At 35.5% G+C, this 16,465-nt stretch overlaps 1 protein-coding gene and 1 long non-coding RNA gene across 2 annotated transcripts; both read left to right on the top strand.

The window, feature by feature from the left end:
- Positions 1–993: 993 nt before the first annotated feature.
- On the top strand, positions 994–1,891 carry LOC127101941 (uncharacterized). The gene is made up of 3 exons (XM_051039366.1): positions 994–1,386; positions 1,514–1,608; positions 1,729–1,891. The coding sequence occupies exons 1-3, from the start codon at positions 994–996 to the stop codon at positions 1,889–1,891; spliced, it is 651 nt and encodes a 216-aa protein (XP_050895323.1).
- A 9,374-nt stretch (positions 1,892–11,265) lies between these two features.
- On the top strand, positions 11,266–16,454 carry LOC127108247 (uncharacterized). Its single transcript, XR_007795984.1, has 2 exons — positions 11,266–11,663; positions 12,057–16,454. It is a non-coding gene; the product is annotated as an uncharacterized LOC127108247 (long non-coding RNA).
- Positions 16,455–16,465: the final 11 nt, after the last annotated feature.

Raw genomic sequence — 16,465 nt, 5'->3', positions numbered from 1 at the left:
ACATTATTGAAATATTCGTCCTTTGTAAGACTTAGATTAATAAGAGCACATGTCCTAGGATAAATCTAGTTGATCCTGTGAGTAACCAAACTATTTTTGTTGGAAGACTAGCGCTTGTTTACCAAATTCGAAGATAAACAAATTGGCACGCCCAGTGTGACCAGTGCTATTGTCAAAATCTTTTGAAATAATCAGAAGTTCTTTTCTTTATTGTTTATTATTTATTTCCTTTAACTTCATCGCATGAGATTAAGGAGTGGTAAAAAAACCACTGATAATGAGGCGGTAACGAGAAGGAAATATGTGATAGAAATGGAGAATCTGCCAAGTAATAATGGAGAAATTACGGCCGCAGTATCTGCGTCCGAAGCAATTCCATCCACGGTGAGTACGACGGCCACAACGTCGAATACTCACATCGGACCAATCTTGTCTCCTGTAAGGACGCAGGGTCAACAAATGAACCCTCCTCCAGTAGGATCTAGCGCATTCAGGCTCTATGTGACAGGATTTATGATGCCTTTAAATGGCCAAGAACAACCATATGGCATGCCAACTTCGATGATGGAAAATTTACATAATACGACTACAACATTCGGTAACCCAATGGTGAATACATTTTCGCTCGTACAAGGGTCTGGATTTGTTGTTCATAATATGGGTCGAATCAACCCACCCTCGGGAATGGGGTTCTCGACCCAACAGATGCCCAATCTTACAACAAGCTTGGAAGCGGTTTTGAGGCAACAAATGCACGAAAGTAACCATGAGATGGTTCATATGCTTGCCCAGCAAATGGGCACGATATTCAATTCTTTGATTCAAAACACCACCCAAACGAACCAATAAATGGAAGCGTAGATGACGCGCATTGCGTATTTCTTTGGGGTCCCACAAGCCCCTCGACAACTTCAAAGAGAGCATTTGTTAGAAAACCAAGGAGCGACCCTCGAAGAGGACCCCGCCATTAACTAAACCCAGTGAAATGCGCACATGGTAGATATGGGAAACCAAGGGGTTGAGGTCGAACCTCCCAGGGTCGAACAACCAGTACCAATAGAGAGGGAACCAAGAGTATTGGTGGTGAATAGGAATCAGGTTGCTGACGAATTCATACGTCAAGTTCGACGTAATAATATGGCAACAGATAAAAATTTGGCAACCATGGTCGAAAGGATTATGACACCAAATAGGGCAAACGTTGGCCTCCATAGGCCAAACTATACGTCACTATTATCTGAGTATATTTTGCGGTCAGAGTTACCCCCTAGATGGAAAGTGCCAAATTTTATGAAATTCTCTAGGGACACTAGCGAATCTACTGTCGAACATGTGGCAAGGTACCTAATAAAATTAGGGGATATCGCAAATAATGAGAATCTGATAGTAAAGTGCTTCCCCAGTTCCCTCACTAAGAATGCCTTTACATGGTTCACGACGCTCCTAGGAAGTTTGATTCACGATTGGACTCATTTAGAAAGACTGTTCCATGAACATTTTTACATTGGGGCAGTCGAAGATTACTCTGAAGGAATTGACTAACATTAAGCGTAAATTCACTGAGCTAATCGACGAATATCTTAATAGGTTCCATTTGCTAAAGGCAAGGTATTTTACACAAGTGCCTGAGCACGAGTTAGTCGAAATGGCAACCGATGGCTTAGATTATTTCATCAGAAAGAAATTGGACACCTAATACTTGAGGGATATGTCCCAATTGGCTGATAGAGTTCGACAAGTAGAGCACCTGAAGGCTGAAAAAGCCAGGGTGAATAAGAATAACATGAGAGAAAGAGTAGCCTATGTCGAATTATATGGAGATGATCAAGAGACATATAATGACTTTTTAGATTTCGACGAAAGTGAGATTGATCTCGTTGAATTAAAATAAGGATCACCCTATTCCTGCAAGGTCCTTGCACTTTCGAATGGGAAAAATCCAGTCAAACCCGAAAAGAATGATAAGTTCTCCAAGAAAACATATACCTTCGATGTCACTAAATATGATGAAATTTTTTATTTATTAGTCAAAGATGGCCAAATGATAGTGCCTCATGGCGCTAAGATACCTCCTTTAGAACAACGAAAGAAGAGAGGTTTTTATAAATATCATAATTTTTTGGGTCATAAGACCTCACAATGTTTTCTTTTCGTAGATCTTGTGCAAAACACAATTAAGGATGGGAAGTTGAAGTTTAGAGACAAGAAGAAGTCACAAATGAAGATTGACTCAGACCTATTGCAGGTGAGCCATCTGTTGTCAACATGGTGGAAATATCTGAGGTCCATGACAGAAACGCTATAATGTTTGGAACCACTGGGGGTTTCAAACAAGAAACCACTGAGGGTTTAACACAAGGAAACAACATGACTAAGGCCATTGAAGGCCTTAGAGCCAAGTTGGAAAAACTAGAGATCACTGATGGTGCCAGTTTGGAGGTCAACATGGTTGAAATAGGCCAAGGAATGAAAATGGAGGCTGATGAACAGAGCCTCAAGCAAGATGAAGAACAAGTCAAGGTGGTATATCCCAAAAATGATGAAATCCTACTCGAATTTCTCCACCGCTACCAGCGGAAGAGATCTGAAGTAATGTTGTGCCCCAGGTGCAGTTATGTCTTTGACAGAGAAGCGGCGGAAAATATCAAAAGACGAAGGGAAGAAACCAATGGGAAGGAATTTTTTTTCCTCTCGAAAAGGGGAATCTGAGGATAAGTCTGAACAACCAAAGGCAGAAGATGACATGCTAACGGATAACTTCGACACTGACTCAGAACCTTCGTTAGATATAACTTGTTACGTGGTTTTGGTGTTACCAAGAGAATATGATCAGGTGGCAGAGGTTGAAGAACCAGAAGACACTACTGAAGCAGAAATGGCCAGATACAGGCCAGTATGCTATTATGTAATGAACAACGGTTGTGTCGAGGAGCATAATTCCTTTTTCGAAAGGTAAAAGGAAGCCATGAAAAACAATTTGAAACCCTTCTTTATTATGGGTAAAGTGGAAAACGTCGGAATAAATAAGATTCTAGTAGACGGTGGAGCGGAAGTTAATCTGATGCCGCATTTCATGCTGAAGAAAACAGGAAAAGACGACACTGATAACAAGCCTCACAATATGGTATTGTCAAACTATGAAGAAAAAGTTGGCACCACCGTGGGAGTGATCCAAGTGGATCTCACTGTTGGCACTATCACAAGGCCAACAATGTTCATGGTCATCACGTCGAAGGCTAACTACAATCTACTTTTGGACCGTGAGTGGATCCATGGCGTGGGAGCAGTCCCATCTTCGCTCCATAAACGAATTTTGATCTAGAGAAATGATGGAATAATGGAGAATATAGAGGCTGACCAAAGCTACTATATGGCTGAGGTTAACCTCGTAGATAAACGAAATTTTGACAAACACTTGGAAAACATAGCTCCATGTGCGCCTGCAGGGTTTGATTTTACACCTAGTGATGAGGCGTTTTATTCTCTTTACTTGCACCTAACCCATGGGTTTCAGTGGGATATGCAGGTCATAGGAGATGAAGACCTTGGATTTGGAGGAACATCAGGAATCCAACCAACTAGTTGGGGGACGAAGACGATGATTATGTATGAGTCCAAGACCTTGGAAAAGATTTCGGCTTATATAACTGAAAACAGACTAAAAGCGGCCTTAGAGGCCGAAGTTAAATATATGGTTGTCGAAGCCAACAAGACTGAAGTGCACCTCGAAGGGCCTAGGAAAGATTTCGAACCAGAGCCACCTGATAAGAGTCATGACAAAGTGTAGGGCCAGAGGATCGACGCCATCTACATGATGAGCCTTTGGGATTCGAGAGAGACCTGCTGAAACCTAATATAAAAATGCTAGCGCAGGATCCTCTAGAAGAGTTGGGGGAAGGAACAATCAAGAGACCAACATATATAACTGTGAACCTTGACCAGAACTCAAAGTCGGAGTTATTCAATTACTCAAGGAGTACAAAGATTTCTTTGCATGGGATTGCGACGAGATGCCTAGATTAAGTAGAGAATTGGTTGAACTAAAACTACCCATCAAGCCTGGAAGGAAGCCAATCAAACAAACTCCAAGGAGATTTACACCAGAGATCTTGTCAAAAATCAAGGAAGAAATCGAAAGGCTCCTCAAATGCAATTTTATCTGCACAACAAGGTATGTCGAATGGATTGCTAACATAGTCCCTGTCATTAAGAAAAATGGGAGTTTGAGGGTTTTCTTTGACTTTAGAGACTTGAATGCTGCAACCCTAAAGGATGAATATCCAATGCATGTGGCCGAAATGCTTGTTGATTCCGTTGCAGGCTATGAGTATCTTAGTATGCTCAATGGATATTCTGGATATAATCAAATATTCATTGCTGAGGAAGATGTGCAAAAAACGACATTTCGTTGCCCCGAAGCCATAGGTACCTACAAATGGGTGGTGATGCCTTTTGGTCTGAAAAGTGTTGGGGCAACTTACCAAAGAGCAATGAATTATATTTTCCATGACTTTATTGAAACATTCATGCATATTTACATTGATGATATAGTTGTCAAGTCTGTTTAAGGGAAAAGTCACATAGATCATCTTTGACAATCATTCGAAAGGATGAGGAAGCATGGTCTAAAGATGAATCCTCTCAAATCTGTGTTATGTGTGAAGGCGGGAGAATTTTTAGGCTTTGTGGTCCACAAAAAGGGAATCGAAATCAACCAAAATAAGACCAAGGCCGTTATGGAAACGAAAGTGCCATCAACAAATAAGGAACTACAGTCTTTACTAGGAAAGATCAACTTGTTAAGGAGGTTCATCTCGAATTTAAGTGGCAAGACTCAAGCCTTCTTTCATATTATTTGAATAAAGAAAGAAGGCTTTGAATGGGGGCAAACGCGACATGAAGCTTTCGAAAAGATCAAAGACTATCTTGTTCGCCCTCCAATTTTGTCACCTCCCTCAAATGCTTGTTCGCAAGTAAAAATGCTCATTTTGAAAATGACAATTGTAATGCAGTACTTATGACAGTTTTGAAACCCAAGTATATTCACTAAGATTATGGCGTATAGTGAATGAATCACTGATTAAGATACCCGATCAGTACCAATACAAATGACAAGCAAATTTAATGAGTCAATGATGCTTATTTGAAAATGTAAGTGTAGATGAATGATCTAAATGAACATGTCATGAGTATACAAATGAACTAAGGATCAAAGGCCAAATGAAATGAAAAAATGGTAGGGCAAATTTTGGGGTATGATAGGTATGCTTCGACGGTGGTATCTTAGTAGAGTACAAGTGTGTAATACATTAATCTGTATAAGATCAATATACTTTGTAGAGCTGAGATTACCCATAAGATAGGGGAACACGCTGAGATTTAGTAATCTCACTCCAATCATGTTGTTGTTCTTTTCAGGTACACTGTAGAATTAAAGAATTCAGTTGAAGATCCGGATTAGAGACATGGGTGATCAGATGGCATGAAGTATGTACCTGATCCTTTTCTGTTGTGCATATTTTCTAAACATATATTTTGTATTCAATTCTGGATGCAGTTTTGTAACATATAAAATTTTTTATATCGTTATTAGTTCTTGTATGCATCCAATTCCAAAATTTTAACATCTCACTAATATGATTCAAGACGCGCATTAGTGGTGTGTTACACTATGAATCATCTGAAAAATATTGATTACAACATGCTTATGTTTCAGGACATAAAGTCAAGTCAAGCGTGTACAATCATCTACAAAAGTCACAAACCACTGAATATCATGTGTGGTAGGAATAATGGACATCCCCAAAACATCAACATGCATTAATGCAAAAGGAGTATCCCTTTTATTTGAACTATAACGATAAGATACATGATGACTCTTGGCAAGAATTTAAGTGTCACATTTCAACATAGATACACCAAGATCATAAAATGAATGAGGTAACAACTGTTTTAAATAATTGAATGATGAATGCCCCAACCGAAGACGCCACAACAAAATTTTCTTATACTTGGTTCCCATAAAATATTGCATATGGTTAACTCTGCTTGTGGTGAAATTATATATATAAGACAACCTCATCATGACCAACGATCTCCTTGGTGAGAATATCCCAAAGAAGACAAAAATGAGGATATATTAGTGCAAACCAATCTAATTCTTTAATAACCTGGCCAATTGACATCAATTTGTTTGACAAAGATGGAACAACTAAAGTATGTTATAACAAAAGAGAAGGTGAAAGAGCCATATCTCTAGCTCCTATAACCATTTTCATTAGCAAAAATCAATTTATATCCATAAACCTTGGACGTTGTTTTAGTATATCTTAATTGATCCTTATGCTTGTATAAGTCTTGTAACTTTTTTGTTTCAGATCATACAGATGGGAGGTATCTGTGCCATTTATTGTGAGGTAATTAAAACTTGTGTATTATTGGCAATTATTATTAGTAGACGGTTAAAATTCATTTAATTGTAATTAGGAAATGGTAAATTCACACGTTACATTAGTTTAATTTTGTCTAAGTGTTATAAATACGCATTTTAATAAGTCAATTAAAATGTGAATGGAACAATGATTCATTCATTCATTGTCTCTCTCTCTCTCTCTGCATGATTGTTTACGTGAAAATACGATTACTTTCATTCCCTCTCATTTCCAAGAACTGATAACAACAACAATGAATCAATATAATAGTAAATTCTCATTCCAACAGATTGGCATAAGAGCAAGACGATCCACAGCCACGCACGACGGCGAACATGGCAGAAACTTCAAAAACCAATGATCAAATTCATGTGAAACTTCCAATCTTTGACGGCAGCAATTATGAAAGATGGACAATGCAAATGAAGGTTGTGTTTAGGTATCATGGTGTTCTAGATGTCATTCACAGTGGACGTTGCTTGACGCAACACCAATGGAGGCGGCGAGGGCAACTCACCATGAACAAATGAAGAAAGACGACAAGGCGATATACTTCCTCCATCAATGTGTAGATTCGAATGTCTTAGAAAAGATAATTGAATATGAGACAACCAAAGAAGCTTGGGATGTTCTTGCAACCACTTACACCTGCGATAGACAAACCAAGAAGGTGAAATTGATGGCTTTAAGGCGTCAATTAGGTCAATTACAAATGGAACCAAATGAGACAGTAGCGCAATTCGTGAATAGGTTAATTGTACTAACCAACCAGATGAAGAGTTATGGTGAAGCAGTTACTGATTCAATGAAAGTTGAAAAGGTTATCACAAGTTTAACACCCAAATTTGATAATTTAGTTGCTGCAATTAAACAATCTAAGGACCTAGACACATTGAAATTGGAACAATTAATAGGTTCTTTAGAAGCTCATGAATTGAAATTGAAGAATAGAGGTGGTGTCAAGAAAGATGAGAAAGAAACTGAGAAGGCATTGTTTACACAATCTCAGAAAAAGGAAGTGGTAGTAATGAATCTTGGAAGAGGAAAGGTAAAGGAAAGTGGAAGAGTAACAAGAATGATGGTGGAAATTCTAAGCAAGAATCTCAGAAGAAAGGAGGTGAGAGTGATGGCAAAGGAAAGAAGAAATCCAAGGAACACATTCAATGCTATAACTGTAAAAAAATGGGGTCACTTTGTAGAGGATTGTGTGAATTCTAAGGTGCCTAGGAAGAGAAATAAAGAGGCACAGTTAGCTCGTGACTCAGATGAAGAAGTTATTGCATTAGTGGCAACAATTAATGAAGAGGTGATGATGTTGATGACAGTTACTGAAGGTGGTGGAATAGAATGGTGGTACTTGGATACATGGTGCTCTAATCACATGACAAGCCATTTAGAATGGTTTTGTGAAATTGACAAAACTGTGAGAAGGAAGATTAGATTTGGTGATGGTAGTTATGTCATTGCAGAAGGTATTGGAAAGGTAGCCATTAGAAGGGAAGACGGAACAAAAGTAATAGTGAGTGATGTACTTTATGTTCCACAAATGAAGAGTAATTTCCTTAGTTTGGGGAAATTACTAGAGAAGGGTTATTCAATGAATATGAAAGGGAATTACATGGAAGTATTTGATAGCAAAGAGAAGGTAGTATTGAAAGTGTTTATGTCAAGAAACGTAACTTTCAAGGTTGGTGTGAATTCTATTGATAAAAAATGTCTAATTGCACAAGTAGATGATATAGTGTGGAAATGGCATAAGAGGATGGAACATTTGAACTTTAATAGCTTGAAGATGTTACAGAAGAAGAATATGGTGGTTGGATTACCTCAAATTGAAGAACCGAAGGATATATGTGGAAAATGTTGTGAGGAAAAGCAGCCAAGGAAGTCATATAAGTCTGCAATACCAACTAGAGGAACAAAGAAGCTTGCTATCATTCATTCAGATGTGTGTGGATCCTTTGAAGTCAAATCAATTGGAGGCAATTCCTATTTTGTGTCCTTCATAGATGACTATACTAAGAAGATGTGGATTTATCTTATACAGAAAAAGAGTGAAGTGTTCAGCATTTTTAAGCAATTTAAACTGTTAGTGGAAAAATAGTGTGATAGTACAATTAAATTGCTTAGAACTGATGGTGGTGGTGAATATACATCACATGAGTTTGAAAATTTATGTAAAGATGAGGGTATAGTTCATGAAGTAATGGCTCCATATACTCCTCAACACAATGGTACAACGGAGAGAAGAAATAGAATTCTGCTTAATATGGTGAGATGTATGCTAAGAGAAAAAAATCTTCCACATAAGTTCTAGGCAGAAGCAGTATATACAACTACTCATATACTGAACATGTATCCAACTAAGAGACTAGAAGGCATCGTCCCATGAACTCTGAAGTATATCGATTGTCTTTTTATTATAGAGAACTTTTTTCTTATCGTCATCGTCCCATGAACTCTTAATTTTTACCATCCCTACATTTTTTACAACACTCATGGGAACAAATAGACCATTTTTAACAGCATCCCAAATTTCTTCCCCTGTGCTTCTAAATGAGTCTTCATGCATATTTTCCAGAAGTCAAAATATTCACCACAAAAATAGTGGTGGTTTATTGATACTTGCACCATATTTGAAAACAGGATTTTCACTTGCGGAAGCCTCTTCTGGATCTTAGGAGCAAGTTACAATAACCTGCTTTGATGCCAATTGTAAGTTATGAATAAGCCTAGGGGGGATTAAGATTTTAAATTTTTTATCATGTTTAGATGGATAGTGGTTCTTTCTTTTCTGATTTGGTTAGGCGAAGAAAGCGATAAAGTGCATAAAATAAAGAACACCGAGAATTATCCCGATTCCCCTCACAATCCGAGAGTACTGCAGTCCTCTTACAACATGTAAGAGATTTTATTATAGTTAGATCCTCTAACCAAGTTATCAAGAACAATCCTCTAGAAACTTGTTTCATAAGAAAAGAAAATAATCTTCCCTTTTCTTGAACCTTATCTCCAACAATCCTGAACGATAAGTAACCACACCTAATATCAAACAATCCTTGATGCATAGGAATTACAACAATAATTTATACAAGAAGTAAGTTTGTATAATGAATAAGATGTAATTAAATGATTAAAATATTCTTCTCATTCAAAATATGAAGATTCAAGAACAAATTCTCTATAAGTGCTCAAAGATACTTTGTTGAATATGATATGAAAATGTATTTAAAAAAGTATCTTAGTGTAAAAGTTCTGTTGAAAATTATGCTGAGAGATTTTATGATTAATTTGAAAGAAGTGAATGTAAAATGAAACTTTAAAATGTATTTATAGTGTTGAAAGCATCTCTTGATAAAACATAACAAGGGTTGAAAAATATTTATGAAATATAATGAGATTATAATTAGGAGATGCCATGAAAAAGAGTGAGTGAAGTAGTGAACACCATTCAACATTCTTCCAAACTTGCTTAGGTGCAATCGATTGCACAATCCTATCAATCGATTGCAAGAGCTAGATTTTTAAAAAAATAAACTGATGCAATCGATTGCAGCAAGATGTTAATTGATTGCAGTGGTTAAAATTTTGAATTTTAAACTTTCACTCAATCGATTGCACAAAGATGTTAATTGATTGCTTGCTGAACTAAATTGAAAAAATGTCTAAGTCCACAACTTCATGCATGCGTCAAAATTTATTTTCAAATAATGCAATAAAAATATTTTAACAAAGCATGACATGAATATTTTCAAATGTATGATTAGTAAAATTGAACACTTTAAGATTGCATATGATATGAATTTTCATATATTTTGATTGATCAAAAGCAATTTTCCCTCTTCTTCTTTGATAATAATATTTGAGCTTGAATTTATTGTCTTCATCAAAATTTGTTGGAAGCTTGTCTTCACAGTCTTCCACTTTTTGATGATGACAACCATATGTGTAAAGAAGAATAATTTTGATCACAATGCTCCCCATTTCTTTTAGAATCATATGCTTGGATAACTCCCCATAAATTTGACAAATCATATTAACTTTGATTCTTCCCGAAAAAGTTAGATTGCAAGCATGCACACATATATAATATCTTCTCCCCCTTTAGCATAATAAAAAAGAAGAGAAAAAATTATAATTGAAAGTAAAAAAATAGAGAGAGGATATAATGATCCAGAAATAAAATTTTAGAAACATAACCAATGTCTTAAACAACACATAGAAATAAACCATAATAATTTAAAAGTACAAGTCTTATAATCGAAACACAAACAGAAACTTCACTAAAACATAAACTTAAATATAACAATAATAATAAAAAACATAGAAAAATACATTTAGTCTTGATTCATGTATTCTTGGTCAAAGTTTTCTTGTGAATTTGCTGGGTTGAAATTTTGTGGTGGAGCATTAGGTGGTTGACGAAATGAATAATGATAAGGTGGAATTTTAATAGGAGGCGTTTGAGTAAGAATGAAAATGTTATTGATTTGGGTAGATAAGGAGTGATGCATGTAAGTCATATAATCCATAACATGTCCCATGTCTTCCATCTCTTGAGTTATCGGAGGAGGATTCTCAACTTTATAATCTAAATACCGGAGAGTCTTATCCTTGTAGTTATAAACTACATCCATTTTGTTGTTTCATAGATGAACAATAATCTTCCACTCTTTCATTGAAACCGGATCTTCTTTAATCAAATTTATCTAAAAATATCTAAAAATATTCATCTATATCTTATCCCATAAAAAAGATTTAATGATAAATAATTGGTATACAAATTTAAATAAAAATGATAATGCTTTAATTAAAAATTCATCTATATCTTATCCAACGTTTCACACCGCCTTATTTGAGAACAACGCGTAGTTGTTTTATTTTAATTGCATCAACACCGTCAAATGTTACACCGCTGGCGATATCACAGCCGTAAATCCAGATCCTACATTCTATATAAGCCTCCTCAACCCTCCATAATTGACCGATTTCCAAAATACCGAACCGTTCCCTCGTTTTTTTGTTCTACTTGTTTGTTTGATGAATTGAATTTGATTTGATTTGATTTCTTCATTCTAAGGTTTCGCTCATATTTGCTTGCTTCGTGATGGCTCGGTTCATGCTAAGAGGAAAATCGTTAGGGATTTGCGTATTGATGTGCTTTCCCGGATCGCAGTAGATATTGAGAGTTTCGGAGTTCTTTCGATTCTTCTTATATGGATCAATTATCAAGTATTTTTTTGATTTTGTTCTTCATTGGATAATCAAGATATTCCTTTATCTGTTTTTCAGCGATTTGGGATTCTTAATGAACGGCTTTAAAGAAATCAAGTTTCTTAAAAAAAATCAATTCTCTGAAGTACGAATTGAATTTTGAACATGTTTTTCAAAATTACGACTTCTTGGTAGCACGGAGTCCTGCATTTGATTTCTCTAGTAAAATCTTTTCGCCCGATTCTCAAATCAAAATACATAAGGGCTGGTTTTGACTTATTCTCAAGATTGTAGAATAATGTGATTCTGATTTCTTGATTCTCAACCTTTCCAAATTGGTTACGGGATGGCTTGATAGCAAATCATACAAATTGAATTTGCTGGATTGCAACTAATCATCAACTTTTGCAGGCTGTGTCCGATACTCCCTACTATTGATCCCAAACATGTGTGTGTTTTCTGTGGAACTAATGGCATGCAGACATTCACATACTTTGTGTTCAGCCTGGGATAAGATCAGTTGTGATATTACATACATGTATTAGCTTTCTTTATTTTGATATTTCAGTCTTGCTACCGTTCAAGTTTGTGTTTCTGCATCAGGAACGTGAATATGAAGCATACTAAATAAGTACATCTTGGGGGTTGAGGAATTTCAGACAACCTGGTTTGCCACACTTTTTTTTGGGTTGATTTTCCATGTTATAACTATTTTCTTGTCAATTGTGTCTTATATAAGTATAAAATAAGAATTTTCTTCTGTGTTCAATACTTTTCTTTTGATGGCACGTCTTGCTACAGTTGGGGTTCTTGTGTGTCTTTATCAGGAACGGGAATATGAAGCATACAAAATATAGAGTAAATCTTAGGGAGGTTAAGGAATTTCAGACAACCTGGTTAGGCGCAATTGCCTTGTTATAATTATTTCCCATATTTTCTTGTCAATTGTGTCTTATATAAAGTATAATAAGAATAAGAGTTTTCTTTCCCAAATAGATGTCTTTCACAGAATCTGCAATATGCTGCTGTTGTGTTTTCATGTTTGTGTTCTCTTCTCTAATTGAATTCTTCACTAATCATTCTTTCATGAGTTCTATGTGGTGGGCGTCACAGGGGGATATGTTAAGTCTTCGTTGCTAAGATTATCAATCACTTGTGTTTACTTTGGTTTTATAGGGGATTTTAAAGTTGTGGTGGCCATTATTAAGGACATGCTGAGAGCGCCATTGGATTTATAAGTTCATTTTTTCCTTGAAAATGCTGTTATAGTTTCTCAATTCTATAGCAATGTAATGTGCTAATGTTGATTTTTGTGTTCAATTGTTTTCGGAATTACAAATCTAATCATTAGGAGATCTTCAGTATTTATGATTTTATAGTTCATATACATCTCTCTCTTGGAAGATCGAATATGCATTTGGATATCTAGAATGTTTGAACATGCTTGATACAATGGATAAGGAAGTTGGGTTTGATCAAATTTCTCCAATGAGTTGTTCTTTACTATTTTTACTTTGACTTCTCTTAGTAAGGCATGCGAATTTGAACTGTGTAACTTATTTGTCTGTAATTTTGCTAGGCAAAATAATGTTCTTCGTAGCGCAGAGATGTTTCGATTTGGTGATCTCTTGTAACTTTTTGTTTCAGTATTTCTGTATCAATTATGAGATCATATATTGGTTTGTTATTTTCCTCTTTGGTGTTGTTGGAGAGGTGACATTTAGGTATATGAACACAATTCCTTCTTGTTCAGTCTTTCACTTCTATGATATTCAAGTTTTTATATTCTCTTTTTTCCCTTGGTTTACATTGGTCTTTTGATGTAGGGGTTTGACCGGGTTCTTGTTGGTTTTGATCTTTAAGTTGGCGGTTCATATTTTAATGGTCTTGTTTGGGTTTTAATGGATTGTCTTCCAATTTCTTTTGATAATACGTGTAGGTTTTTTTATTTTTTATTTATTTATATAATGCTTCATTTGATAATTCTTCAAATATCTTAAAATTAAAAGAATATTGACAATTATCAGAATTGCAGTGAGCTTACTTCTTAATATCTGGAGCTGTTGCAGTTATTGATTACATGCATAAGAACGATAATGGTATAGAAAGGAGTCATTCGTTATTATTTTTATTTTCGGACATTGATCACAAGACATACAATTTGAATTCTAAACCTGTTTTTCAGCAACTTGGTTTGTCAAAAAATAATATCCAACGAAGCATGGAGCCTGAGTTTTTATTTGATGATTTCTTTTAAAAGCATATTGTTTTCATAAATTCTTTATCCCTTTTGAAAGCATATTATTATTGATTTTTATTTCCTCTGGCCTTGCAGGAAAGGTGGTTTGTGAGCATATTATTCTAGTTTCTTGATTATGAGGTTTAAGTTTGTTCTGGCTTTTATCACCATACATATGAATTTAAATATGGCTGTGTAGAATAACATTCTGTGCAGTATCAAGCCTCTCTTAAGTGTTCTTATCATCACATTCTGTGCAGTATGAAGCCTCTCTTAAGTGTTCTTATCATTGATACTACTTTTCTCTTGCAAATGTTTGTTCTACATTTGGGTTTTTGTTTCAGACATTGCAAAAGTTTACATACTTTTAGAGACATCCGGACAAATTGACGGGCCTCTCAGTTATGATGCTAATCTGCGACTTGGTTTGTAGAATTCTTCCATATTCTTTCTTTATTTCTTGGTTCTTTTTCTACAACCTATCGGTCACAGTTTAATTTTTTTTACATTTATCGTCTGTTGTTGCCGGAGTTAGTTTCTTTGCCATCAAGTTTGTTGTAGAACAAAAGTTTTCTTAATTCTCAATCACACTCTCACCTTTTTAGTTGGTCTACAGTGGAAAAATGGGAGATAAGTGTGTTTGTTGCTTTTTATAATCTTCTATTTTGTTGCTTTTATTTATGATTTATAATATTCCTAAAAAGATACCTTCTTAAATACTGTGGCCCAAAGACTTCTCTGTACATGATTTTGCTGGATTCGAACGTATTGTATCAACTTTTGCAGGCTAGGTGTCGGACACTCCCTTCTATTCATGCACTTGAATTTGGTCATCACTACTAAGACTCTTACACTTTTGTTTGATTTGATACACGACATTTATTTTGTCTGTTCCTTTGAGTTGCGTCGGTGTTAGCCTATGTGTGTTTTCTGTGGAAATCGTGGCATGCAGAGTTTCCCATACATACTTCCCAGTCAACCTATATTGTGTCTTTGTTTTGAGATAATTGTCCTCTGATTGTGATTGTGTGTGTTGGAGTTGTGTTTTGTATTATGAGATTCTAGTCCATCTCTTTTGTCCTGCTGAGAATAAGGAGTTCTAGTCTTGACACTTTTTTTGCAGTGTTTATGTGATATATAAGACTAACAATTAAAATCTAGTACGGCTCTTTTGTTCTCCTAATGTGTCCCTCAATTCCTTTGTTATAAATTATTTTCTTGTCTTATTTGATTTATAGGAATATGAGTCTTCTTCGCCAAATTGGTATCCCACACAGTGGGGAAGTCCACCAAGAACAGATAAGGACATACAAATTGAATTTTGAATGTGATGTGTTGCAGCGTAATATTTGAACTAATAACCTTCTTCATAGCATGGAGCTTAGCGTTTTGATTTTTGGTTTGGTGCCCTCTATTAAATTCTTTTCATTTTCAATACTAGGTGAACACGTGATTTATTCTAGTCCTATCTTCCTCTTGTTTGATTTTCGTGGTTAATTATTTGGTTTCTTGATTTTTAGGTTTGATTTGGTTGTTGTTAGTTTTGACCTTGAAAGTTACTGAACTATTTTGTCGGGGTTTTAAATGTTTGTTCATTTCTGTCAACTATTATTCTTGGCTGTTTTGTGTTTAAGTTGCTGTTTTGCATTATCACCTTACTATGTAGTGTGTCATGCAACAATTGTGTTCTGCAACAATTGTGTTTTGAAACAAGTGTTTTGTGTGGTATCAAGCAATTTGTAATCAATAAATCAGGTTTCTTTCTTGGTATACTCTTTTGGATTGTGAATTGTTTTCAATTCATTTCTTTGTAGAGTTTTATTGTCCTGTTTTCTTTATTTACTCCTTCATGTCACTTTGGTGTTACATGTGAGAGCTACATATTGATGTGCGGTGAGAGATGAATTTTACGTTGGTAGTCTTGTTTTTCTCCTTTATGTCACTTTGGTGTTACATATGAGAGATAAGTATTGCTGTGTGGTTAGAGATGAATTTTACATCGTAGTTGTAAAGTCAACCTTGGTTTTTTTTATCCTATAAGTACTACTATTTTCTTACATTTAGGCTATAATCTTTCATTGCAAAGAAATTGGGCAAGCATTGTGATTATGATGATAATTATACTCCTAAACAAATATCCTCTTCCTTGCGGTGGTTAAAGCTGTGTCATTTCATATGGGTAGATCTTGCAAATTGGATGGAAATTTGTTTCACTGAATTTCAATCATTTATCAGTTCCTTGTGATTTGCTACGGAACTTATGGCAAGAAGACATTCACATACTTCGTGTTCAGCCTTGGATAAGATCAGTTACTGTATTACCAACCTGTATATCAGTTATTGGATTCGTGATACTTTTCTTTTTATGGCATGTCATGCTATAGTTGGAGTTTTTGTGTTTTTGCATCAGGAACATGAATATGAAGCATACAAAATTATAGAGTTCATCTTAGGGAGGTTGAGGAATTTCGGACAACGCGGTTTGGCACGCTATCTTATTTCCCCTATCTAGAATGTTTGAAAATACCTGATACAATGGATAAGGAAGTTGATAAATCAAATTTCTTCAACGAGTTGTTCT

The sequence above is a fragment of the Lathyrus oleraceus genome, chromosome 7 (assembly GCF_024323335.1).
Source record: "Lathyrus oleraceus cultivar Zhongwan6 chromosome 7, CAAS_Psat_ZW6_1.0, whole genome shotgun sequence".
Taxonomy (NCBI): Eukaryota; Viridiplantae; Streptophyta; class Magnoliopsida; order Fabales; family Fabaceae; genus Lathyrus; species Lathyrus oleraceus.
Note: the sequence above shows the minus strand (reverse complement) of the source record. Positions and strands in the feature narration are given on the sequence as shown.

What these genes read in the sequence shown, in the direction of transcription:
- LOC127101941 (XM_051039366.1), top strand. Translation starts at nt 994, where the DNA reads ATGGTAGATATGGGAAACCAAGGGGTTGAGGTCGAACCTCCCAGGGTC. An exon ending in CAAATAATGAGAATCTGATA is followed by an intron (nt 1,387 to 1,513) that starts GTAAAGTGCTTC and finishes ACATTGGGGCAG; the next exon opens with TCGAAGATTACTCTGAAGGA. An exon ending in TTCCATTTGCTAAAGGCAAG is followed by an intron (nt 1,609 to 1,728) that starts GTATTTTACACA and finishes ATTGGCTGATAG; the next exon opens with AGTTCGACAAGTAGAGCACC.